This window comes from Lithobates pipiens, unplaced genomic scaffold, assembly GCF_037356315.1.
Source record: "Lithobates pipiens isolate NorthernLeopardFrog02 unplaced genomic scaffold, aLitPip1_a1.2 Scaffold_8, whole genome shotgun sequence".
In the NCBI taxonomy this organism is placed as follows: domain Eukaryota; kingdom Metazoa; phylum Chordata; class Amphibia; order Anura; family Ranidae; genus Lithobates; species Lithobates pipiens.
The window spans coordinates 430,938,163-430,964,324 of record NW_027507903.1 but is presented as its reverse complement, the minus strand read 5'-3'; the positions used below and the strand labels follow the sequence as shown (position 1 = coordinate 430,964,324).

General features: G+C 45.2%; 1 protein-coding gene across 1 annotated transcript in view; it reads left to right on the top strand.

Moving 5' to 3' along the window:
- Positions 1-26,162, top strand: part of MGAT4B (alpha-1,3-mannosyl-glycoprotein 4-beta-N-acetylglucosaminyltransferase B) — an 820,251-nt gene that overhangs the window by 370,555 nt on the left and 423,534 nt on the right. Inside the window, exons 3-4 of the mRNA XM_077474298.1 lie at positions 22,659-22,799; positions 25,126-25,259. Coding sequence (XP_077330424.1) covers positions 22,659-22,799; positions 25,126-25,259 — 275 coding nt within the window. The remainder of the gene's footprint in view (positions 1-22,658; positions 22,800-25,125; positions 25,260-26,162) is intronic.

Sequence of the window (26,162 nt, the reverse complement as noted above, 5' to 3'; positions counted from 1 at the left end):
TCACATTTCTAAAAATGAATGAGGCATGGATCTCGGAGGAATTCAACACATGTGATCAGTAGACCATGTATATGTCTATAAACAATTTTTGGAATCAAGCACACAGACCTTCTTAATTCATTTGGCTCACTTCCCTGACCCAAAAAAGCACACCGTACTATATGCCCCTACCCTCCTCTTTGAAGAGGTTGAGCGGTGTCATATTTCTACTGGGGCTGCTTATTATGAGGGGTTCCCACCATCCCTGTGCTGTGCTGACTTCCTCCTGGGTGTTCTTATTATGAGGGGCTCCCACCATCCCTGTGCTGTGCTGACTTCCTCCTGGGGGTTCTTATTATGAGGGGATCACACCATCCCTGTGCTGTGCTGACTTCCTCCTGGGGCTGCTTACGGTGCTGCTGTCAGCGCTGTATGTCACGGAGCTGCTGTCAGCGCTGTATGTCACGGAGCTGCTGTCAGCGCTGTATGTCACGGTGCTGCTGTCAGCGCTGTATGTCACGGAGCTGCTGTCAGCGCTGTATGTCACGGAGCTGCTGTCAGTGCTGTATGTCACGGAGCTGCTGTCAGCGCTGTATGTCACGGAGCTGCTGTCAGCGCTGTATGTCACGGAGCTGCTGTCAGCGCTGTATGTCACGGTGCTGCTGTCAGCGCTGTATGTCACGGAGCTGCTGTCAGCGCTGTATGTCACGGAGCTGCTGTCAGCGCTGTATGTCACGGAGCTGCTGTCAGCGCTGTATGTCACGGAGCTGCTGTCAGCGCTGTATGTCACGGAGCTGCTGTCAGCGCTGTATGTCACGGTGCTGATGTCAGTGCTCTGTATTACGGTGCTGCTGTCAGTGCTCTGTATCTCCTGCACCCTCTTGTTTGCCTACCCTGGTCCCTGACCTTCCCTCTCCTCCATTGCCTTCATTAGCTCCATAGTCTGAATTGTCAGAACAATTTCCCAAATAAAAAAAAAATGCTTGTAGTTATCGATCCCAAATTCACCTCATACATGTATTATGCTATTGTCCAGGTGGTGGGACTACGTGCTACCCCCTAATAATTACCCCGTGGCCGCAAATTCGACCTAAAGGTTTGCGAAATTCGCCTCCCATTGAAGTCAATGGAGCCCGCGGCGAACGGTCGTTTTCGCGAACGTTTGTGTCCGTTCGCGTTTCGCGTTCGCGAAACGTCCCGTCGGAAGTTCGTCCATCACTATACCCGACCGTAGTTTGGTTTCAACAGAACCCCTCATTTTCCACTTCTTGATTAGTTTGAACACTGCTGGTTGACATTCTCAATTCCTTAGATATCTATTTATATCCCTTTCCTGTTACAGTTCAACTTTTCCCACAGATCCTTTGACAATTCTTTTGCTTTCCCCATGACTCAGAATCCAGAAATGTCAATGCAGCACTGGATGAAAGATGCAAGGGTCTGTCAGGAGTCCAGAAACGCATTGACCTTTTATATACACACCCTAATTACAAGCAAACAGATCACAGGTGAGGATGGTTACCTTTAATAGCCATTCAAACCCCTTTGTGTCAACTTGTGTGCATGTTATTAAGCCAAAATCACCAGGGTATGTAAACTTTTGATCAGGGTCATTTGTGTAGTTTCTGTTGCCATTATGATTTAAAAAAAATGTTATTCATATTCTCTGAAAAATGGCCAAGAAATCATCAAATCTGCCAGGGTATGTAAACTTATGAGCACAACTGTATTAGTTTACTTTTAAATATTTTTAATAAATACTACACTATGAAGTTCTTATGTCTACCATTTGGTCATATTGTGAATGCTTATCACTAAAATTGGATAAGGATATTGGAGCCTAATCCCAGTGGGATTTCAGCCTCTGAGGGCAAAAGCGCTTTTGTTTTTCTCAAATATTTTATTTAATCTGAAAAGGAAGTTTTCATGTCAACACAACAGTATACACATTAGATTATACATCATAATTATACTACAGTATGCAAAAGCCATATATAATGAGAAATCAACAGAAGGTAAAGATTGCACATTTCAAATAAATGATTGCAAACACTAGGTCCAAGACCAAGAGAAAAAGAAAGGCAAACTGCGTTTTTTTGGAGGCTAGAGCAAGAGAAAAAGGTAAAGAAGAAGATAATTAAAGGGGAGGGAGAGAGAAAAAGAGGGGGGCGGGATTGCTGTCAAGGTTTACCAGTAGGGTATGCTATAGAGTGCAGTTTAGTTGGTGGTCTAAGTGGCAAAGAGTGCCATCCCCTCAGCTTAGACAAACATGTTCCACAGCGTCCAGGTTTTGGAATACTGTTCCCGTTTATGCTGAGGTGTACGCATGAGGTCTTTCATTTTATTTATGTCTTCTACCTTGTTAAGCTAGAGACCGATCATCGGTGGCTGTGGGCTGCTCTTCCACGTGAGAGGGATACAGGACTTGGCGGCGTTGAATTGATGGCGTATAATAGATCATTTTTAAATGTTTGCTGGGATGTTGAACACATGAAGTAGAAAGAAGGCTGGGTCTACCTGAACAATTTTTCAAACACTTTTTTTTTAGGGGAAAAAACTGTTTCATGATTTAATAAATAACAAAACAGTAAAGTTAACCCAATATTTTTGTATAATGTGAAAGATGATGTTACGCCGAGTAAATAGATACCCAACAAGTCACACTATAAATTGCGCACACTCATGGAATGACGCCAAACTTCGGTACTTAAAAATCTCCATAGGCGACGCTTTAATTTTTTTTTACAGGTTACGTGTTTAGAGTTACATTGGAAGTCTAGTGCTAGAATTATTGCTTGCGCTCTAACGCATGCATGTGTGGTTCAAACAGCATTCGCATCTGAGCGCGAGCTACCGGGGACAGGGGCGTTTTAAATTATTTTTATTTATTTATTTATTTTACTTATTTTTTTTATTTTTACACTTTCTTTTACATTTTTGTTTGTATCACTTATGTAAACATCCCTTGTAATAGGAATCGTTCGTGACAGATCCTCTTTATGGAGAGATGCGGGGTCAATAAGACCCCACATTTCTCCTCCAGGCTGAAAAGCATGAGATCAGAAAAAAAAATCCATGATCTCATGCTTACTAGCCGTGATTACACGTCATCATAGAGATGACTGGTGACCATGTGGTCACCGGAAATCTCTATGGTCGTCATCCGGCAGCAGTTTATTCTTACTCTGGGTCCCCGATGGCACGGGAGAACCCGGAAAATCACCGGATGGCGGTGGAGGGGGGGATGTCCCCTCCCATCGCCTGTAAGAACTATCAAGTGGCGAAACTACCACTATAATCGAACTATGGTGCACAGAATCGCCGGGTGAAAACAAGGATATCTGAATGATGCCTATAGCTGCAGACATCATTCAGATATTCCCACTGAAAGTCAAAGATGTCATATGATGTCCTTAGGCTGGAAGTGGTTTTTAAAGTTCGTTTCCTGTATCTTCATGCAAATCAAAGATTTGAGTGCAAATGTTGCTTTGTTGGTCTGGGAAGAACGTACGTCCCAAGTGGGCCTCCCATTTTGTTATGCATGGTAGTTGGTAGTCCTCTGGAGGTATAATCAACAGGCTATTGGAGAGTACATGCGGTAAAACCCCTCTATCAGAGCAATATTCTTCTAGGGTGGTGATGTGATGGTTAAAAGTATGTGGAGGCAGTAAGAAATGGAGGAAGTGGTGTAACTGATGGGCCCTCCAGAAATCTAAATAAAAAGAGCCTGTAGGGCATCCTAAGGAAGAAAGAGAATGCCATTTATCAATTGACAGGAAATAAGAGTCACGAAAGATGCCAAAACTATGTAAAGTTTGAAAAACCATGTCATGGAGACCTAGAGAGAATTTTGGGTTTCCTAAAATCAGAAACAATAGTGAATTCTGGGAGAAAAGAGATTCATGCATGAAAATCTTGGAGAATGTACACGTTGTGGGTCCTATTAAGCAAAAGTGCTTTTTGACCTACCTGTAAAAAGGGGTCAAACAACTCTGGTGAGTGCATATCCATACTTTTGAGCACAAGTGGTGAAAAATTGTAGCCTTAACCTTTTCAACACAGAGGAACCCTTGAAATCGTTCTCCAGTCTCAGGGAGCCCCTGCTAAATATTAGAAATCTACAACTCATGATACATTAGTGTGATGATCAGTGGGAAGAATGGTCTTTACACTTGTGGTCGTTGGGAAGAATTACCTCCTTACAGATAGTTAAAAAGATCAATGGTGTCAGTGGGAACTTATCTGAGAGGCAGAAATTGCCCAATGCTGAAGGAACCCCTAGCAACCTCTGGAGGAACCCTGGTTGAGAATCACTGTTATAGAGAGTTTTATGTAAGCACCACACCTTTACTGTTTTTTTTATTTCTCACACGTGAATTCTTTCCATTTAAAGGGGGGGCTGCATGTGTTTTTTTGTTTTGATGTATGCTAGCTTTTTTAAGGTGGCAAACATTGGTTGATTTATACTCAATATAATGAGTTTGAAGGTTGGGAACAGCAGGCCCTCTGCTGAAATAGGTTGCATGGTATCTTTAGCTACTCTGGCCACCTCGCCTGCCCAAATAAAGAAAGCAAGTGTGGAATCAATCTCCTGAAATCATCGCTTGGGGATAAATACTGGAGAATTATTTAATACATAGAGGAAGCGTGGCAGGAAGATTTTTGTTTAAATATTCACCATACCGAAAGGGTTCAGGGAAGATTAATCCAAACTTTTATAGTATTTTTCAGCTTGCGTAAAAGGGGGTCTAGATTATTCCGAAGATATAGGGCAGGGGTAAGCAACCTCTGTACACCAGCTGTGGTGAAACTACAAATCTCATTACGCCTCTGCCTCTAGGAGTCATGCCTGTGATTGTCAGGGTCTTGCAATGACTCATGGGACTTGTAGTTTCAAAACAGCTGGAGGGCCGAGGTTGCCTACCCCAATATAGGAAGAGACGCCGTTTTACTATTATTCCCAAATATCGGAAACGATGAACAATTTTCAAGGGACAAGAGAGTGGGATGAAGGCCAGAGCATCCTGGTCTACTTTTCCCACTTCACTCAAAAACCTGAGTAATGTCCACAATTCTGAATAACATTTAAATGGACAGGCAATGGGGATTGTGGATTTGCCAAATAAATAATTAAGTCATCTGCATATAGGGAAACCTACTTTTCCAATCCATTGATGGTCAGCCCAGGGATAGCAGCATTAGACCAAAGTAATCTGGCAGAGGGTGCTATTTCTATGGCGAATAACAAGGGTGATAGGGGGCAACCCTGTCTGGTACCCCACATTATTGTAAAGGACTCAAAAACAAGTTGTTAACCTGTATTATAGCTTGTGGTTCATGGTACACCAGCTAAATTCATCTAAGGAAGTATATATGGCCATTCGACTGAGTCAAAGGCTTTGTGGGCATCCAGTGCTAGTACAGCTCTGGAGCCCATAGCTTTATATGTAGCCAAAGGCATAAGTAAATACCCTGAGTAAATGGATTTGTTCGACAATCACTATAGGAGTTATAGGGATAGTGCAAGGTTGGAAGTCATGTTTGGAAAGATATGCCAGTAGGCGACTATTTTTATCGATCATCCTGAGTATCCTCTAAGTTTGGTATAATAATTGTTTTGGGTGTGTTCTGTAAGAATCAGATCCAATTCCCTGGTTTTGGTCCGCCAAACAGCATAAGTGTCAGGGTTGGATGTGGCAGAGAAATGGTACAGTAGCCATCAATGGATGGCAAAAGTTGTATAATTTTGCCGGCCATGTTGGCCCGAATGTCAGACTTGGTGTTGTGCCAAGTCATTTATGTATTGTATGTTAAAACTTCAATTAACATTTTTCAAAAGAAAAAAAGTGTTTTAGTGAATGGAGGGGAAATATATAAATTGACCAGAGTATAAAGTTTGCCTAAAATTTCCAACACAAGCATTACAAAACATCCCCCTAGATCTGTCTTAATATGTGCAGAGCATAAGTGATTTCAGCACACTTAAGAGCCATAGCTCTAGAACCTTGCAGATATGTTTCCTGAAGAAGGATAACATGCAGGTTATAACAAGCTAGGTACACAAACTTTAAAGGGAGTTGACTTTAGAGTTGAGTTCTCTGATATTCCAAGAAACTCTATGTAATATGGTCATAGCAAAATAAAAGAAGACATCAGTAAAATAGGATTACATTGGCAGATGTACAGTATTGCCTGTAGTAGAGAAATCAAAGAGCAAAAAGGACCATGGAAGACAGGACCCAGGAGTAAAAGCAGAAAAATCAGTACAGAATGCATAAAAAGACCATAAACATTAAATGGACATATAGCTGTGAAGAAAGTGTATTAACAAACCCCCATTAGAAACCATTTCTCTAGCCCTGCTGGCTCCCAAATCCCAACAATTGGAAACTCTTTCCCTGGAGCCAGAACTATACATTAGGTGGGTGTGGGGGGGGGGGGGTGCTGTTCAGCCCAGGAGAGGACAGAGCAAGCATTAACCACTTGCTTACTGGGCACTTAAATCCCCCTCCTGCCCAGACCAATTTTCAGCTTTCAGCGCTGATGCACTTTGAATGACAATTGCGCGGGCATACAACACTGTAATTTTTATCATTTTTTTCCCACAAATAGAGCTTTCTTTTGGTGGTATTTAATTACAGCTGGGAGTTTTATTTTTTGCTAAACAAACAAAAAAAGATAAAAATCATGTTTAATAGTTTGCTATAAAATTTTGCAAACAGGTCATTTTTCTCCTTCATTGAAGTGCGCTGATGAGGCGGCACTGATAGGCTGCACTGGTGGGCACTGATAGGCTGCACTGGTGGGCACTGATAGGCATAGTTAAGGCGGCACCGATAGGCACAGATAAGGCAGTACTGATGGGCACAGATAAGGCGGCACTGATGGGCAAATATGGGCACAGATAAGATGGCACGGATGGGTGGCACGGATGGGTGGCACTAAGGGGCACTGATAGGTAACACTGATAGATGGGACTGATGGGCACTGATAGGTGGCTCTGATAGGTGGCACTGCTGGGCACTGATGGGCACTGGTAGATGACACTTATGGGCACGGATATGTGGCACTGAGGTGCAGCACCGTTGTTGAGGCAGATTGTGGGCACTTATGGGTGGCACTGTGGGCACTGATGTGTGGCACTGTGGGCACTGATGTGTGGCACTATGGGCACTGCTGGGTGGCACTGACAGGGCACTTATTTATTCCTGAGGTGGCACTGGCAGGGGGCAGGTGGGCACTGGTAAGCTGGCCGTGATCGGGACTGATGTCCCGATCACGGCCGCCGGTGATCGGCTCTTTTTTTTCTCCTCGCGCTGTAAGCGCGACGAGGAAAAATAGCCGATTACCGCCTCTGTTGTATCACATGATCGGCTGTCATTGGCTGACAGCTGATCACGTGGTAAGGGGTCGGGATCGACCCCTTGCTCGGATCTGTGATCAGACGAGTCTCATAGACTCGCCGATCACAGAGCGCGCCGTGTGCGCCCCTCAGGGGGCGCGCAGGCCACTCGTGCATGGGACGACATCAATAGACGTAGTCCCAGCAAAGGAGGTCCGCGCTGTAGCCGTTATTTGGCTATAGCGCGGATCTCTAGTGGTTAATTACCAAAAGTACTGAAAGTGAACAGTAAATTAGTTGTCTGCAGGGCTCAGACTATAACTGCACCATAGCAAAGAAAAGTAGGTAGTCAACACCCGCTATGCAGGAAGCATAAGCACCGGAAACTTGGAGCCAAAGGCAGAAAATTGCAGAACCAGTAGAAGTTGCAGGAACTCCAAGCCAATACACCGCTCAGAACTGATGTAGGCAAGGGTCTGTCACATAGGGCAAACTGAGCATGTTAATAAAGGAGTAGAAATGGCATCGGCAGGAAACTAGGTAGCATCCAGTAATAAGACACCTGGTAGACAGTAGGCGACATGCGTGATAGTGAGGTGTCTAAAGAAACAGATCCTCTTGCGACATAAGCAGCTACAATGATTAGAGTGATTCAACAGGGTTATCGATGAGGAGTACATCGTTGAACAAGATGGAGCCTTTGGACCCATGGCATCCACCCACTGCAGAGCGTCTTGAAGAAGTGAGCCCTGCCCTGATGAATAACTTGCAGGCATGCTGGATAAAGCATACTTTGAAGATCCTGTAGTCTCTTCTTGACATAAAAGAATAATGTCTATTGTTTTTGCATAGCAGCAGAGAAGTCCGGGAAAATGGAGACGGTGTTGACATCAGCTTCTTTATCACAATAATTCCGCACTTCAATCACAATATGGTGAGGTGGCTCTCCAGATGCTAATGGCCATAGTGGGACTCTGTAGGCCCCTTCAATAGAAAATAATGAAGAAAAAGCAGTGGCCCCGAAGATGATGACAAACCAGTGTTCCATAAAGAATTCAGGGCTCCAGCCTTCGTACCCCTTAGGGAAACCCAAAACCTGGTTATTTTGGTATAAGCCTCCAGATCATTCACCTTATCCACAGTAGCTTCATGGCCTTTCCGCAAATCAGTCACAGAAACCTGTAAAGGGTGGGTAGTATTCTCCAAATCACTGACCCGCTGTTCAGCATTTGTAACTCTATGGTGGAGATTATGAACATTCTGCTTAAGAAAAGACAAGTCCATCTGAACAGAGTCTATTTGAGTGGTTAAGGCTGCCATTGTTGTAAAGCCTTCATAATTTGAGACGGGTTTGGCTCAGTGGGGAAGTCAGTGGAGGCAGGATAGGAATCATCAGCAGTCTCAAGTGGCATGCAGTCTAGGGACACAGCTGAGGCAGAATCAGAGAGAATGGAGGACTTTCCCCATGAGGGAGCAAATGACTTGTCCAGCGTGCAGTACACGAGGAGGTAGAGAAGTCTTGAAGCCTGGCGCCCCCACTCCAGTCTGCCCGATTTTGACCATCCCCGCTGTGTCCCAGGAGGGGCAGTGAGTGGAGGAAGGTGTTTGTGCGTGCGGCAGGCTAAATATAATATGTAAATTATAAATGTAAATATGTAAAAAACTGCTGCACTCTATCACTCAAAAATTCCTAAAAGATGGTGCGCTCTTCCTTTAAAAACTGTAATAAGGACCACATGGCTTTACAGTGTGTTATTATAAGACTTACAATGAGCAACTCGTGTCATTTCACATCAGTTTTCAATGCGATTTTGGAGGGCCACGCCATATACCCTGATCTTCTCCATGCCAGTATCATGGTTATCCCTAAAATCTATTACCCTATTACTGACTTACTAATGAAACTGCGATTACTGACCTTTTGGTCAGTGCATAATGTGAGCAAGCATTGCACCCAGAGGGGATTGTTGGTTAGAGCAACTCGGGATACTCACTTTTTTCATTCATTGCAAGTGTGGACTGTTATTTAAGCACCTACTATTGCATTATGGACATTTACGTTTAAAAAGCATTCTCTTTCATTCATTGATGGAAATAGCTCCATTAAATCTTGACCGTAGGGTTATCACGCCACCTTCAGGAGAGGACTAGGCAGAACATGTAATACATGTGAAAAACAACAGAACTGTACAGTTCTGCCCAGGGGGTGGCCCCTTTGGCTATAACCCCTCAGCCTGCTTCCTGCAGCTCAGTTTTTTTCTGCCTAGTGAAGAAGGACCTAGGCTCCCTGCTGAGACCATCGGTTCTCTGATTTTTTTTCTGGATTTTTGCCTTTTGCGCAAGATATTTATTGATCCTGTGATCTTCTATCAACAGCTGGCTGGGTGACAGGCTGGATAATATAGATCCTTGTAGTCTCCCCAGCCTGGTCATCAAGCATGTGCAGGTCCTAGCTACGTGCTGGGTCAGCCACCACATGCCCCTCAGGCTCCAAGGGCGACCGGTGAGCTATATGCTCCGGGGCACACATATGACTGGACTATGGATGTCTTTGGCACAGTGTGCCGTGGCCAGCAGCCACCCCGTACTGCTCGGGTGTGGTACTGTGATGAAATGCCTCCAGCTCGTCCGGACGGTAAGTACAGTTCTCCCTGTCTTAGCAGGGCAGAGCAGCTGGGCATTCCCTGGGCGGTCGATTAGGGGGTCTCTCTTCTCCCTTTCTTCTCTCCCTGTCCCTGTATCCCTCCTGCTCCTGCAGGGATCGCTGCATGACTAGGCTGTGGTGCGGGGTGTGTACCTGGGCCGGGGGTCCGCTGGGGGGACTCTGATCCTTATCTGGGGGCTGCACTGGCTGTCTGTGTCCATGTGCTGTCATTTGTCTTTCTGCTGGTGTCTGTGGGCTCTGCATGTGCTACCGCCATAGCGCTGGCCTCCGCCATTTTCTCGAAGTCTGGCGGCCATTTTCCTAGTGCTTTTTTGCTATACAGGAACAGCTTCTTGTAGCCTCAGCACGTTTTTTCTCTCCAGCGCTGGTTCCTGTGCTGCAGAACAGCACAGTTTTTACTCCTGGACACTTGTGAGCTGACACAGGACAGAGCGACCAGCGACAGCACGGTGCAGCACTCTGTCAGGGTGGTGAGTCCTGCGGTGAGGCCCCTAAGTCTGTTAGCAGCTAGGAGGGTGGGATTGAGCACCTTGTCCTAAGTCCCCAAAGGTGGCAGGGTGGGTCAGCATGGTGTGAGCAGCTGGCGTTTCTTCCCCAGATCTCCCTGCAATTGCAACCGGCTCACCTGCAAATAGTGCAGTGCCCTTGGACGCTTTGTCGGCGGTCCTGGAAATGTTCGTTGCCAGGGTGGAGGTGGCGTGCAGGTGCAAGGGGGGTAAAAAATGTTCCCTGCCCCCCATCCTCCGGGAGAGCTCTGATTCAGACTTGGGCCCCACAGTGACTGGCGACCCCTGTTTCTGATGTGTCAGAGATAGCTGACCAGGACCATTCGGACAGTGAGGATAATTCCGTGCCTGGATCCGCGCAGGAAAAAGCGCTAGTTGGAGCACTTATCACCGCTGTACGTGATACCCTGAAGACACAGTATGTAGCAGGATCCTCTGCTGAGGTGTCGGTTCCCTTTGGGTTCCGTAAACCGGCCCATGCACCTAAGGTGTTTCCGTAAAAAAATGGTCGGCTCCCCCCGGTCGTTGACCCCCCAGTATCCAGGTTAAATAAAGTAACCATGATTCTGCTAGAAGGGGCTCCTGCATTCAAGGACCCTACCGACAGGAGAGCTGAGGCAGTGGCCCGGTCCATGTTTACGGTAGTGGCGTCACCATTACGACCTGTGTTATTTGTCCGCCCTGGACATCAGGTAAACCCTCCCAGTCTGACAGGGTGACTACTGAGGGACAAAAATGCCCCTGGTCTCCAAGCCCAGCAAGCCTGTGAGCAAAACTGCTGCCGCATGAAGGTTTGCCCCCGCCCGACACATGGGTGGGGGTTCGCCTTCAGGAGTTTGCAGCTCGGTGGGCCTCTCAGCTGTCCGACCAATTGATCTGCGAACTGATTTCATCAGGCTACAAGATAGAGTTCGTCTCTTGGCCACCAAACAGATTTTTTCCCTCCAGCATACCTTTGCTCCCAGGTTGCTGGGAGGCCCTGTTTTGGGGCAGTAAGGGACCTACTCAGACGCGGGGTGATAGTGCCTGTTCCAAAGCTGGAAAGGTTTCAGGGATGCTACTCCAATCTGTTTGTAGTCCCCAAAAAGGAAGGGGTACATCCAATTCTGAATCTAAAAGCCCTCAATTGCTTTGTGAAAGTACAAAGGTTCAGAATGGAATCCGTTTGCTCCATAGTCGCTGCACTCCATCAGGGGAACTCCCTGGTGTTCCTGCGATTTACAGTGGGGGAAGAGTTTGTGGTTCTCCACTTTGGCCTGGCATCAGCGCCCCGAGTCTTTACCAAAGTATTGGCTTTAATTTTGGCATTGTTGCGACAGCTCTGCTGCAGCACGAGAGGTCGCTCACATCCTCTGGTGGGCAGAGCGACATGTACCGGCCCTGTCGGCCGTATACATCCCGGGAATAGAAAACTGGCAGGCAGATTACTTAAGTCACCAGATGCTGGACCCGGGAGAATGGTCGTTGCATTCAGAGGTGTTCAGGTTTCTTTGGATCTTCTGGCCTCTCGGCTCTAACGAAAGGTGCGGAGGTTCATGTCCAGGACAAGAGATCCTTGGGCGGATGCGTCAGGCACGTTGGTGGCTCCTTGGGAGCAGTTCTGGCTGATTTACACCTTCCCTCTGCTCAAACTGTTTCCTCCTTTGATTCACAGACTGGAGGCCGAGGGGATTCCAGTGATACTGATAGCCCCAGATTGGCCCCGGCGTCCTTGGTATGCCGACCTAGTGCGCCTGGTGGCGGATGCCCCTTGGTGGCTGCCGATGCGAGAAGACCTCCTATCACAAGGTCCGATACTCCATCATGCTTTACCGTCGCTGGTTTTGACGGCATGGCTGTTGAAAGCCAGGTGTTGAGGAACCGAGGTCTATCGGACTCGGTAATCTCCACTATGCTGAGAGCATGAAAATCTTCTTCTTGGAAGATATACCATCATACGTGGAAGGCTTATATCTCCAGGTGTGAGGAGATGGGGTGGCCTCCACACACCTATTCTGTTTCCAGGATCCTGCTGTTCTTACAGCGAGGAATGGACCAGAAACTGGCCTTAAGCGTCATCAAGAGACAGATATCAGCCTTGGCTGTCTTTTTCCAATGACCCCTGGCGTCTCACTCATTGATAAGCACCTTTGTGCAAGGGGTTCGGCATGTAGTCCCTCCGGTGTGACCACCCCTACCTCCATGGGATCTGAACCTGGTGCTATTGGTGCTTCAGAAACCGCCGTTTGAGAACATCAGGGAAATTCCCTTGTTGACTCTTTCTTAGAAAGTGGTCATTTTAGTGGCTATTACATCTGCCAGGAGGGTTTCTGAGTTGTCGGCTTTGTCTTGCAAGTCGCCCTATCTGGTTTCCAACAAGGATAAGGTGGTGCTGCGTCCGCAACCTTCCTTTCTTCCAAAGGTGGTTTCGGCCTTCCATCTCAATGAGGACATTGTGTTACCATCTCTGTGTCCTAAGCCGACTCATCCTAAGGAGGTGGCCCTCCATTCCCTGGATGTGGTCCGGGCCCTAAGGTTATATTTGTCTGCCACAGCTCCCTTCTGGAAGTCAAATTCTCTGTTCGTTTTGGTGGCTGGTCCGAAAAACGGGCTGATGGTGTCGTCGATCACCATCTCACGGTGGATCAGACAGATCGTGGTCCAGACTTACGCCTTGAAGGGGCAGGTGCCCCCCTTTCCTGTTACGGCCCATTCCATCAGGGCAATTGGGACCTCCTGGGTCTCCCAGGTGTGTAAGGCGGGCGACTTGGTCGTTCCTTCATACTTTCACAAAGTTCTACAAAGTTGATGTAAGCACATCTTCAGATGCTTGCTTTGGCTGCAAAGTTTTGCAGACTCCCGTGTAATCATTGCAATTCACACTCTTTTGGTTGTCAATGCATTCTGATGCATACCTTGGCCGCAAGTTCTGATGCGGTCGGTTCAGATGACGACTCCTCCATTGAGGAGCATCTCTGGTTGTGGGTGAAGTTATGTTTGCTGTTTCCACCCCTCGTTCTGACACTGGGGATGTCTCTACGGTCAAGATTTAATGGAGCTGTGTCCATCAGTGAGTGAAAGAGAAAATAGGATTTTTGTACTCACCGTAAAATCCTTTTCTCTGAAGTTCATTGATGGACACAGCACCCACTCCTCCTATTATTATACGTTATACTGCTTGTTGACGTACTGAGCTGCAGGAAGCAGGCTGAGGGGTTATAGCCAAAGGGATGGCCCTGGTACACACACCGCACCACAGCCCAATCATGCAGCGATCATTGTAGGGGCAGGAAGGATACAGGGACAGGGAGAGAAGAAAGGGAGAAGAGGGTCCCCCTAATCGACCTCCCAGGGAATGCCCAGCTGCTCTGCCCTGCTAAGACAGGGAGAGCTGTACTTACCGTCCGGACGAGCTGGAGGCATTTCATCACAGTACCGCACCCAAGCTGTACGGGGTGGCTGCTGGCCACGGCACACTGTGACAAAGACGTCCCTAGTCCGGTCATATATGTACCCCGGAGCATATAGCTCACCGGCCACCCTTGGAGACTGAGGGGCATGTCGTGGCTGACTCAGCACGTAGCTAGGGCCTGCACATGCTTGATGACCAGCCTGGGGAGACTACAAGGATCTATATTATCCAGCCTGTCACACAGCCGGCTGTTGATAGAAGATCACAGGATCAATAAATATCTTGCGCAAAAGGCAAAAATCCAGAAAAAAATCCCCAGGACCGATGGTCCCTGCAGGGAGCCTAGGTCCTTCTTCACTAGGCAGAAAAAAACTGAGCTGCAGGAAGCAGGCTGAGGGGTTATAGCCAAAGGGGCCACCCCCTGGGCAGAACTGTACAGTTCTATTGTTTTTCACATGTATTACATGTTCTGCCTAGTCCTCTCCTGAAGATGGCTTGATAACCCTATGGTTAAGATTTAATGAGCTGTGTCCATCAATGAACTTCAGAGAAAAGGATTTTACGGTGAGTACAAAAATCCTATTTTTTTTTCACTTTAACATTGAATGACCTGTCTGATTTAAATGTTCTACACAAATAGGTTTTCAACATAAAATTGTTGCTAACAGCATTCTATGTTCTGTCACAATAATGTGTCTATGGTGCTATATGATTTATTTTAATGATTTTATTTTTGATGTACCGTATATACTCGAGTATAGGCCGACCCGAATATAAGCCGAGGCCCCCAATTTACCCCCAAAAAACTGGAAAACTTATTGACTCGTGTATAAGCCGAGGGTGAGACATGGCTGTCCATCCCTGTGTGTCCGTCCATCCCTGTGTGTGTGTCCGTCCATCCATCCCTGTGTGTGTGTCCATCCATCCATCCATCCCTGTGTGTGTGTCCGTCCATCCATCCCTGTGTGTGTATCCATCCATCCATCCATCCCTGTGTGTGTGTGTGTGTATTCATCCATCCATCCATCCCTGTGTGTGTGTGTGTGTGTGTGTGTATCCATCCATCCATCCATCCCTGTGTGTGTGTGTGTGTGTGTGTGTGTATCCATCCATCCATCCATCCCTGTGTGTGTGTGTGTGTGTGTGTGTGTGTGTGTGTGTGTGTGTGTGTGTGTGTCCGTGCAGCCTTGTGTGTGTGTCCAGCCTACCTGTGTCCCAAGCCTCCGTCCCGAGCCGCCGTCGTCCCGAGCCTCCTCCGTCCCGTGCCGTGCCTCCTCCGTCCCGTGCCTCCTCCGTCCCGTGCCGTGCCTCCTCCGTCCCGTGCCTCCTCCGTCCCGTGCCGTGCCTCCTCCGTCCCGTGCCTCCTCCGTCCCGTGCCGTGCCGATGGATCGCCGCTCTTCTCGGCGGCCATTCTACAATTCAAAATTCCGCCTCCGCCTGTGATAGGCGGAACACTCAATTTCCCAGCAGCCTGTGTTCCGCCTATCACGGACATCCTCTCATACTCGTCCGTAGTATGAGAATGAGCGGATGTCCGTGATAGGCGGAACACTGACTGCTGGGAAATTCAGTGTTCCGCCTATCACAGGCGGAGGCGGAGAAGGAGGCGCGGCTTTTGAATTTTAATGTCCGCCGTCTGTCTGCTCGATACGCTGATCGAGCAGTCAGACAGCGGTGACTCGAGTATAAGCCGAGGGGGCACTTTCAGCCTCAAAAAAGAGGCTGAAAATCTCGGCTTATACTCGAGTATATACGGTATATAACCATGCACATATACTGCATGATTTATTATAGTTTTTAATTGAAGGATGAGCGTAGGCTAGATGGAGCTCTGCAGATCCGCTGCTCACATCATGGAAGTTGGCCACGCCAACCCAACAGAACATAAACATTTTTAAGTGCCCCCATCCCCCGAAGCTCACACACAAATGGCAACGCGCATCTAAGTCCCGCATGTATATGTAAACGGTGACTGCACCACACGTGAGGTTTATCCATGAATGTCAGAGTGAGAATTCTAGTTCCAGGGCTCACATTTAAACTTGTAACCTGTAAAGGCTTTTAAAGCCTCGCCTGGAGATTTTTAGGTACCACAGTTTATCGCCATTTCACATGTGCAAAATTTTAAATCTTGATATGTTTGGTATCCATTTACCTGGCGTAACGTCCTCTTTTTTATTTTACCAAAAAGTTGGTATTCTACTGTGTTTGTGTGCACGAAAATTCATTTTTGTGCATTGTTTTCCTGAAAAATGTGTGTCTGACAAATGGCTGCATAAATATCATATGACATAAAATTATTCTCGAGGGGGTCTGCTTTCAGGAAATATACTGCTTTGAGGTTTTAAGTAATTTTCTAGCAACAAAAGCTGATTTTACAATGTGCACTAACTTTAGGCAACTCATTTAAGTGATTGGGCTGCTAGTGCACCGGAACGGACAACAAATGTTAGTACGTTAGCATGAGCTCCAACATAAATGCGTTGGATGTGTGTTGCGTTAGTGTGTTGGGGTGCCATACCAGATTTGCTAGAAATTTTCTATACTACCCCTATTTAACAGTAAAACATAAACTGTGCTGCTATTCTCACACTCCTCTCTCTTGGCTGTTAGAAATGAGCAACTTGAAGCAGAGCACCACCCAAAAGGGGAAGCTTTGCTTGTTCACACACCCCCCCCCCCACGCCCACATTCGGCACTTTTGGGGGGGGGAGAGAGAACCAGGTACCCGCTCCCACTTCCGGGTAAGATCGCCACATAAAGACCACTGCCTTCTGGGAAACACACAGGTCTCAGAAGACAGTAGGACCGACTTGTGCATGCGCAGTAGGAAACAGGCTGTGAAGCCGCAAGGCTTCACTTCCCAATTCCCTTGGTGAAGGTGCCGGCGCTTGCACCAAGGGTGCCAACATCACGGGACACCTGGACAGGTAAGTGTCCTTATATTAAAAGTCAGCAGCTACAGTATTTATAGCTGTGGACTTTTATTTTATTTACTTTTTTAGAGGCTGGAACTCCGCTTTAAAGACAACCAGTCACCAATGGTTATCTCTAATAATCGAAATCTCTTCTCTTCAGTTGTAATAATAGTGCTGCTTTAAATAGAAATTACTTGATCTATTATTTGCTCATACTTTCTCTCTTTCAAATCAGAACAATCAGGCTGTAATGCTCTCACATCATCTACTGTACCTGAGTTCAGTTCTTGCCAAAGACACTCAATTCTCAGAACAAAATTGCAGTCAGGATTATATGAAAGAAATTGAGACTTTGCATTGCAACTTGCTGGCAACTTTGATGTTTTGCGACTTTGTATTGTAATGATTGGCCAAAACCAGAATGTGACACGTTATTGAACTTACATTTTTTTGGCCGTTCTTTGGCCGATAAGCTCTCCCAATTCTCATAGCGGAGTCTTGCTACCTCTAACCATGCTCAACCCGCTTGTCTTGGTCTTTAAAAAATTGTAGGATGCTCACGTACAAGTCAGATGAGCTGTTCATCTTTTCTGCACTGTGAACACAGCTGTACAATGTGCTTGTTAGGTGGACAAAGTGCTTTGGGAGGTGACAATGCTTGGGAGGAGATTTTGAGCTGCAGGGATCGGGGCTAAGGCACACGTACACAGCAGAAAATGGAATGGGAGTGGTGTATAGGGTTAAAAAGTTGCAAAGGTGGGACAAAGAAATGACTTCCATTTGACTTTTGATTTTTTTTTTTTAATGATGTCTATGGCACTCATGTCGCAAAGAAGATGCAAAACAGTAGTGCAGAAACTATTTGTTTTGTTGCTGCGACTTGAGTCACAGCAATTAAGACACCACCCATGGAAATGAATGTTTTGATTTGTCATGCGACTTTGTATCACACTTTGCATGAGAAGTCACTGCAATGTGAACCTGGGCTTACCCTTCTTCAGTGGGAAAAGAAAACAAGCGAATACAAGCACATACAGTATACACCTATCCTATTGTAACAAACATCTATCTATCTAACTGGTAACATTAATCATACTGCAGTTGAAGTTTGCTTTTTTTGTGGAATAGGGTCTGCTTCCTTATCAGTAAGCCTAAGTTTTTGTTTAGTGGGTGTTTTAGCTAATTGCCACTTGGATGATGCTTTTGTAAACTTCATATGCTTTCTCTTTAGTATTTGTATTCGCTAGTAAAGAAAAGGAAAAATGGATAAAGAAAAGAAAAATGGATAAAGAAAAGAAAAATGGATAAAGTTAATGAACCAATCCTCCACTAGCAATAAGCTCACATATAATACTGCTTGTAATTATTATGAAGATGCCTTGAAAAAAATTGATAACACAAGGAACTGTCTACCTAAACAAAGTAGATAAACTGAGTACAATTTCTTTTGGCTTCTTTAAAGAGGAAGTAAACCCTGATGGGTTTACTTCCTCTTTTTTTCCCTGCAAAGGTAAAGCATAATGGACTACTATGCATCGCATAGTAGCTCATTATGTGTCACTTACCTGACACAGGAGCCAGCGAAGTCGGCGCTGTCCCCTGTAGTCCGCCGCATCCATGTTGCTTGTGGCGTCTCGCAGCTCCGACGAATCACAGCGGCGCAACCGCGATGACGTCACTCCCGCGCATGCGCACGGGAGTCGCGCCTCGCAGCCCCGCCGCTGTCATACGGCGAAGCCGCGATGACGTCACTCCCGTGCATGCGCACGGGAGTCGACAAATTTGGCAAATCCATTCTTGGATTTGCCGCATTTAGTGCGCATGCGCGCCGCTGTCTACGGCGCATGCGCCGTAGACAGCGGTGCCCATTTTCGGGCAAATATCTCCTAAACCATATAGGTTTAGGAGATATTGCTTGGACCTACAGGTAAGCCTTAATCTAGGCTTACCTATAGGTCCAAGTTGTTTGGAAGGGTTTACTTCCTCTTTAAAGTGGTATTTAACCCAAAAGCAAACATTTGTTATACTGCAGATTACCATTCTGAGATGCTATTGCTGCATTCATTTTCTTTTTTAGACTTTCTTTCTTCTGTTTTCATTAGGCAATCCAGACAGTAAGTCTGTTTTTTCAAAAGAACAATCTCTCCAGCCGAATGTATCAGTTACAGAGAGGGGCAAACCATTTAACACTCACAGGGGTGCTTACAATGATCATATTTTATTTATATATGAAAAACCTTGATCCAAAAAGGAAAAGAAAAACTTTCCTGTAACTGCTTATGATGAATTAGCTGGACTTTGACTTCCATCTGCAAGTGTATCTAAATATGCTAATAAATCTAACACTCCACTCCATACTGACAATGCTGCTGTCCAAATGTGCCCCCTGTGTTTATTCATCCAGAGTGAGGGCACTATAATAGTAGGTGTGTTACTGGCCAGATCACCAGGTGAAAACAGAGGGAATAAAAGAAAACTGATGCAGCCACCACATCTAATGATTGGTAAGCCTAAATGTATTACATTTTTGGCTTGGGGTTTAATACCACTTTATTCCCAACTGCAGCCAAAACTTTTTTTTTATTTTTATGAAAAGATTTGGGAATAGGCAGAGTAAGCCCATTCACACTAAGACCCCTTTCACACCAGGGCATTTTGCAGGCGCTATAGCGTTAGAAATAGCGCCTGCAATCCGCCCTAAAGAAGCTGCAGCATTGTATGTAGTGTGAAAGCCTGAGGGCTTTCACACTAAAGCGGTGCGCTGGCAGGATGCCAGAAAAAAGTCCTGCCAGCAGCTTCTTTGGAGCGGTGAAGGAGCGGTGTGTTTACCGCTCCTCCACTGCTGCTCCCCATTGAAATCAATGGGGCAGCGCTGTAATACCGCCAGCAAAATGCCGCTATTGCGGCATATTGCCGGCGATTTTAACCCTTTTGCGCCCGCTAGCGGGGGGGGGGGGGCGTTTTACCGCCGACGCAATGGGCGGTGTGGTGTGAAAGGGGTCTAAGTGCACTTACCTGTGATTTTCCTCATGCATGAACACAGGTAAATGTAGTGGCACATAAAACACGCATTACCCCCAGCCGCATATACCTGCAGTCCAAAATGGCTGCTGCTCGCGCACTAAACTGCTACGGTGTAGTGGTGGCTTAATGTGCGGGAAAATTTGAATGGGCCATTGGGGTTCTTTGCTTTCTGGTTTGAGGTGGAAATTCTCTCTGAAGTGGGGAGTCCTATCGCTCTTTTTTTTATTTTGGCAGTGTATTTCTCAATATCTTCAATCATATAGAAAAAAATATCAAAAGTGTGCACACTTGAAGTAGTGTGCATGGGTGCAGTGGCAGAGGTTGAAAAAATGTGTGTTGATGCAGCGGCAGGAAGGAAAGCAGTGTTCATCAATGCGTGCATTGGTGGAGAATGAAGACGTGTACATTTGTCTTGTGGTGGTGGTTGAGAGAGCATGTTGGTGCAGTGGCAGAGAATGGGCAGAGAGAGTTGGTTTGTGCATGTGGGTACATTGACAGAAAATTATGCTGTGTGCAACAATGCAGTACACAGTTGCATTGTGGCCATTGGTTTAGATGTGTCGAGTGTAGTGCACGTTGGGGCAGTGATGGAGACTTGTGCATGAGTGTGCAATTGTGCCAAGCAAGGCCATGTGTGTCAGTGCTCAAAGGCCAATAAGTTGTAGGTAGGGCCTCTGCTGGCTGGTCACTCTGGGTGGAGCCACTGAGCTCACCTTATTGTGACTCCTCCAGTCAAGAATATTTGTTTGGGTCAATGACTGTAAGTATGAAAGGCAAAAGCTTTGCATGAGATTAACCACTTCCCGACCAGCGCACGACGATGTACGTCGACAGAATGGCACGGGCAGGCATATTGGCATACATGTACGTCCAATATTCGTTGCCGCCGTGCCATCGGGAGCGCGCCGCCGGCGGCGCGCTCCCGCGCTGGTCGGGACCCCCGTGAGTCCGGTCGCGGGACCCGCGGACTCGATCGCCGCGGGCATCCCCGCGATCGTCTCACGGAGCGGCCGAATGGAGGAAATGCTGTATAAACAACATTTTTCCATTCTGCCTAGCAACTAGTGACGCTGATCTCTGCTCCATGTGATTGGAGCAGAGATCAGTGTACACTAAATGAAAGCCCAACCCCCCCACAGTTAGTAACACACCCCTAGGAACACTTAACCCCTACACTGCCACCCACTGGTTAACCCTTTCACTGCCAGTGTCATTTACACAGGAATCACTGCATTTATATAGCAGTGATTACTGTATAAATGACAATGGTCCCAAAAATGTGTCAAAAATGTCCGATGGGTCCCCCACAATGTCGCAGTCACAATGAAAATCGCAGATCGCCGCCATTACTAGTAAAAAAAAAAATAATAAAAAATTATTAATAAAAATGCTATAAAACTATCCCTATTTTGTAAACGCTATAACTTTTGCGCAAACCAATCAATAATCGCTTATTGCGATTTTTTTTACCAAAAATATGTAGAAGAATACGTATCAGCCTAAACTGAGGGAAAAAAATGTTTTTTTATATATTTTTGGGGGATATTTATTATTACAAAAAGTAAAAAATAATGCGTTTTTTTCAAAATTATCGCTCTATTTTTGTTTATAGCGCAAAAATAAAAACCGCAGGGGTGATCAAATACCACCAAAAGAAAGCTCTATTTGTGGGAAAAAAAGGACGTTAATTTTGTTTGGGAGCCACGTCGCACGACCGCGCAATTGTCAGTTAAAGCGACGCAGTGCCGAATCGCAAAAAGTGGTCTGGTCTTTGACCAGCAAATTGGTCCGGTCTGAAAGTGGTTAAGGAAACTAACATTTTTAGGAGAAATTCGTAAAGGCAAAATGAATGTTTTTTTTGTTTTTGTTTTTTGGGCTAGTTCACTTTTAGTCTAATCCTTGCCTAAGTGTTGTATTAGGTCTGGGACTTGATCATTACTGTAAATGTCAGTGTTACTAAACCCACAACAGTAAAAGTCAGTTTGTATGTGCAGTAAAGCATGCTTGTTATACTCACTGTGGAACCTAAGGGGATAAATCCTCCACCTTGTGTAAAAAGGCTGTTTGATCAGGTCTTCTCTGATCCTCCCCTTCTTACACAGTCCCCAATCCATCTCCTGATAGTACAGAGCATTGGAGGCACTTCGCACATGCTCAGTTTGGTGTGTATTGCTAGAGAGTTTTCTTTGTATTTAGGGAGGTGCATGTGATCAGCACAGGGCCAATCAGTGCTCTCCAAACAGAGGGTCAGGGTCTCGCAGCCTCTTAGGACAGTCAGATGAAAATGAAAACTCCTCCTACATTATTTAACCAGGCACTGATAGAAGTCACAAAACTGCTATATACTGCTGAAGGGAAAAGGTATTTAGCAGTTTATATTTACTAAAATAATTGCATGTCCATGCTCTCTATACTGTGGGAGACCAGATATAGTGAATTACAGGGTTTTGGGTATAATAACACTTTATTTTTTTAATTTCTTTATTGGAAGAAAAAAAAAATCAGAAATGAAAAATAGTACTCTAATGGAAGCTCATTGTATTTCACCTTCTGTGTCCGTTTAAATAGATCCTTTTAACCTTTCTCCTGACTAAATTGCTTAGTACATTCTGAGGTTTATAAGGAGAAAACATGTTTTTCTCCAAACTAAATTGAACTAATGATTCTTTTTCAATCCGCGGGCCAAACCTCATCAATCAGGGGGCCGCTGCAAATGAGTTCAATCGTCTGCACATTGTGCTCTCTCTCTTATCAGGCTTTTTAACGTTAATTTAGAAATCACCATCTCAAAATGCATTTACCTTGTCTGTTTGCTGGATCTTTTTCTTTAAGATGAAACCAAGTTGAAATTGTGGAACATCACAAACAAGAATGTATTACATCTACCGACCATTTTCCATCACCTTCCCCACCTGCTATCAAAGGAGAACAGCTTGCAGCCGGCAATACATGTGGGTCAAGGTCGAACAGGAGGTAGGCATTGTTAGTAATTCTTTCCCGACATGTCTGGTCAGACCACAAGCGGTTCATAGTATTAAGCTGGTATTGCATGTCAGGTGTACTTTGTGATAAATCAGAGGTGAACAAACTGATGTACGTTTCAGGACAAATCTTGTAGCCAACAGGAAAAAATGTAGCCGCCAGATTTATGTGCATCCATTGTCAACGGAAGAAAATTGGATTGCCTACTTGGCCATGAATATACCGTATTTATCGGTGTATAACACGCACAGGTGTATAACACGCACATGCATTTTAAGAGAGAAGTTTCAGGAAAAAAATGAAATTTTAAATAAGGCAGCTAAAATTGAAGTATTGGCGTATAACATACACCTGACTTTCATGGTGAAAAAGTGAGTGTTATACGCCAATAAGGTCACTTCTTGCCCACTTGTTTAGGTAAACCAGTAAACTTTTTTACATTATCAGTGTTGCAAGGTTGCCTGCAGCATTCATTTTCACTCCGTAAGAAAATGATAGGTGCCCAAAATTGACTAAACTGCAGATCTCAAAAGGGCAAGCATCCAGTGTCTATGGATATGCTAAAGCTGGACATAAACATGGCTGTCTTCCTCTGAAACATGCACACTCAGGGAGATTTACTAAAAATGGTGAACTTAGAATCTGCTGCAGCTGTGCTTGGTAGCCAATCAGCGTTTTCTTCAGCATGTTCAATTAAAGTGATACTAAGGTCTTGTTTTTTTAAAAATAGCAAATATGTTATACTTAGTTGCTGTGTGTAGTGGTTTTGCACAGAGTAGCCCAGAGCCTCCTCTTCTCTGAACCCTGGCCATTCCCTCCTGTCGAGTGCCCCCACAGCAAGTAGCTGCTCTGAGTGTTCATACAGACATGGAGCCACAGCTCGGCCCCACCCCCTCTTCTTATTGGCTTACTAAATTTGATTGACAGCAGCGAAAACCAATGGTGCCCACTGTGTGTCTGAGCCAATCGGGGGGGGGGGGGGGAGTCCCGGACAGCCGAATCTCTCATGCAACATCGCTGGATCAAGATGGGGCTCAGGTAAGTATTAGGGGGGCTGAGGGAGACTGCTATACACAGAAGGCTTTTTATCTTAATGCATAGAATGCATTTGGAACCACTTTAAACTTTGACAATAAAAGCTGTAAGCTGATTGGTTTCTATGCAGAGCTACACCAGACTTTACACTCTCCAGTTTTAGTCAAGCAACCCCACTGTTATCTTGCATGTGTCCTGTCCATAGATTCATGAATTAAGACCCTTATTTAGGTGACCAATAAACTATAGACTTAACAAATTCTAACCCAGTCAGCTGCCTTTTCCTTTTCCAGGTCGCCTATTAGGTTTGAAAACCTTGTAGACAGCCCAAAATACAAACTACAGTTACTGAACAATTGACTAGGTAAATATGTTTTATGTAAGGATCTATTGACGTGACATTTTCACCATCTTTTGGTAACAGTTCATACATACAAAGAAACCAATACAAATAAGTTCAAAACTTAAGTTGTGTAATAAAATGGAATTTTATATGACGTATTAAATACATTTCCGATAACGTGGTCAATACTTTTTCCCTATGTCATTCCATTTTATTACGCAACTTAAAGTGGTTGTAAACTCTTTAAAACCCCCCCCCCCCCCCCCAAAAAAAAAACCTGCAAGACAAAGGCATAATGAGCTAGCAGTCCTCGTTCACCGCTCCGGTGGCTGGCATCTCTCCGGGGAGTTACTTCCGAGTACGGCGGCTCCGGCGCTGTGATTGGACAGAGCCGCGATGATGTCACTCTCGCGCATGAGTGCGGGAGCCACCAGTAATGGCACAGTACAACTGAAGCAAAAGCACATACGTATATCCAGTGTAGCTACAGGTAAGCCTAATTATAGGCTTGCCTGTAGTATAAAGTGGCTGTAAAGGGTTTACAACCACTTTAATTTCTGAATGTATTTGTTTTGGTATCTTTGTATGTATGGATTGCATTGGTTGTTACCAACATGTGGGGAACATTTTCTTTCAAAAGCATCTTTATAAAAAAATATATATATATTTACCTAGAAAAATGGAGACCTGTTCAATACTTATTTTACCCGCTGCATGTAAATTTAGGGTTTCTTAAATGCAGTTTTTAATTGGTTATACTTCTTTTATTGCACTGAACATTTATCATTACTATGATTTACTTAAAAAAAATATAAAAAAAACACACTTTTTCAGAATGAGCAACTGAATTGTCCCTAATTTATTGTACTTGTTTATTAATGTACAATATTATACTTCAGTTATTTTAATGCTTCTTCTTAATGTCTTTTTATTTGCCAGTATCTGTAGTAATGGGGATCCCCAGTGTGAAGAGGGAGGTGCACTCCTACTTGGCAGACACCCTCAACTCCTTGATATCTGAGCTTAATCAACAGGAGAAAGAAGACTGTGTGATTGTGGTGCTAATAGCAGAGGTATTTCAATACATTGATAATCATAAATATTTGGGAACTATTTTGGCCAAGGCTTTTAAATTTTCCTAAAAGGTAACTCCACTTTCTCGGGGGAAAAAATACAGCGAGTTAAAAAAAAAAAGAAAAAATATATTATATACAATTGCTACACAAACTATATTGTAATAAACACTAAAAATGTAATTTCCTTTTCAAAGTGCAGCTGCTGCAATTTTCTATAATTTCAATTCAATTGGACTCCTAGAGGCGTTACGTGCACAGTTTGTGTACAAAACTCTGTCAGAAATGTAATTTCCTGTTTGGTGAAGTACTCTGCACTAGGACACAAGTCAGGTTTTAGGCATCCTTTGCAACAAAAATGTAATTTCTCTTATATTCACTGACTGACACAGCTCCTCTCTTTAGACCATTGGGTTGTTACGCTACCTTTAGGCGAGGACTAGGCATAACATGTTAACATGTAATATAAAGCTCAGAACTTCTAGTTCCGCCCAAGGGGCGGTCCCTTAAGTAACAACCCCTCAGCCTGCCTTGCAGCTTCAGTTTTACTTTGCCTAGTGAAGGAGAAGGACCTAGGAACCCTGACGGGCCCATCGGTCCATGTTTGTTTCTGCAGAAGCTTTGCTTTTTGCGCAAGTTTAAAGATCCTGTGATCTGCTATCAACAGCCAGCTAGGTGACAGGCTGGATACTCTTATCCTTGTAGTCTCCCTAGCCTGGCCAGCGAGCATGTGCAGACCAGAGCTCCGCGCTGGGTCGGCCACGACATGCCTCAGCTCCAGAGGTGGTCGGTGAGCGTTAATGCTCCGGGGCACACATATGACCCAGCTCTGCAGGACTGGTAAGTACAGCTCTCCCTGCTTCAGTGGGGCTAAGCAGCTGGGCATTCCCTGGGAGGTCAATT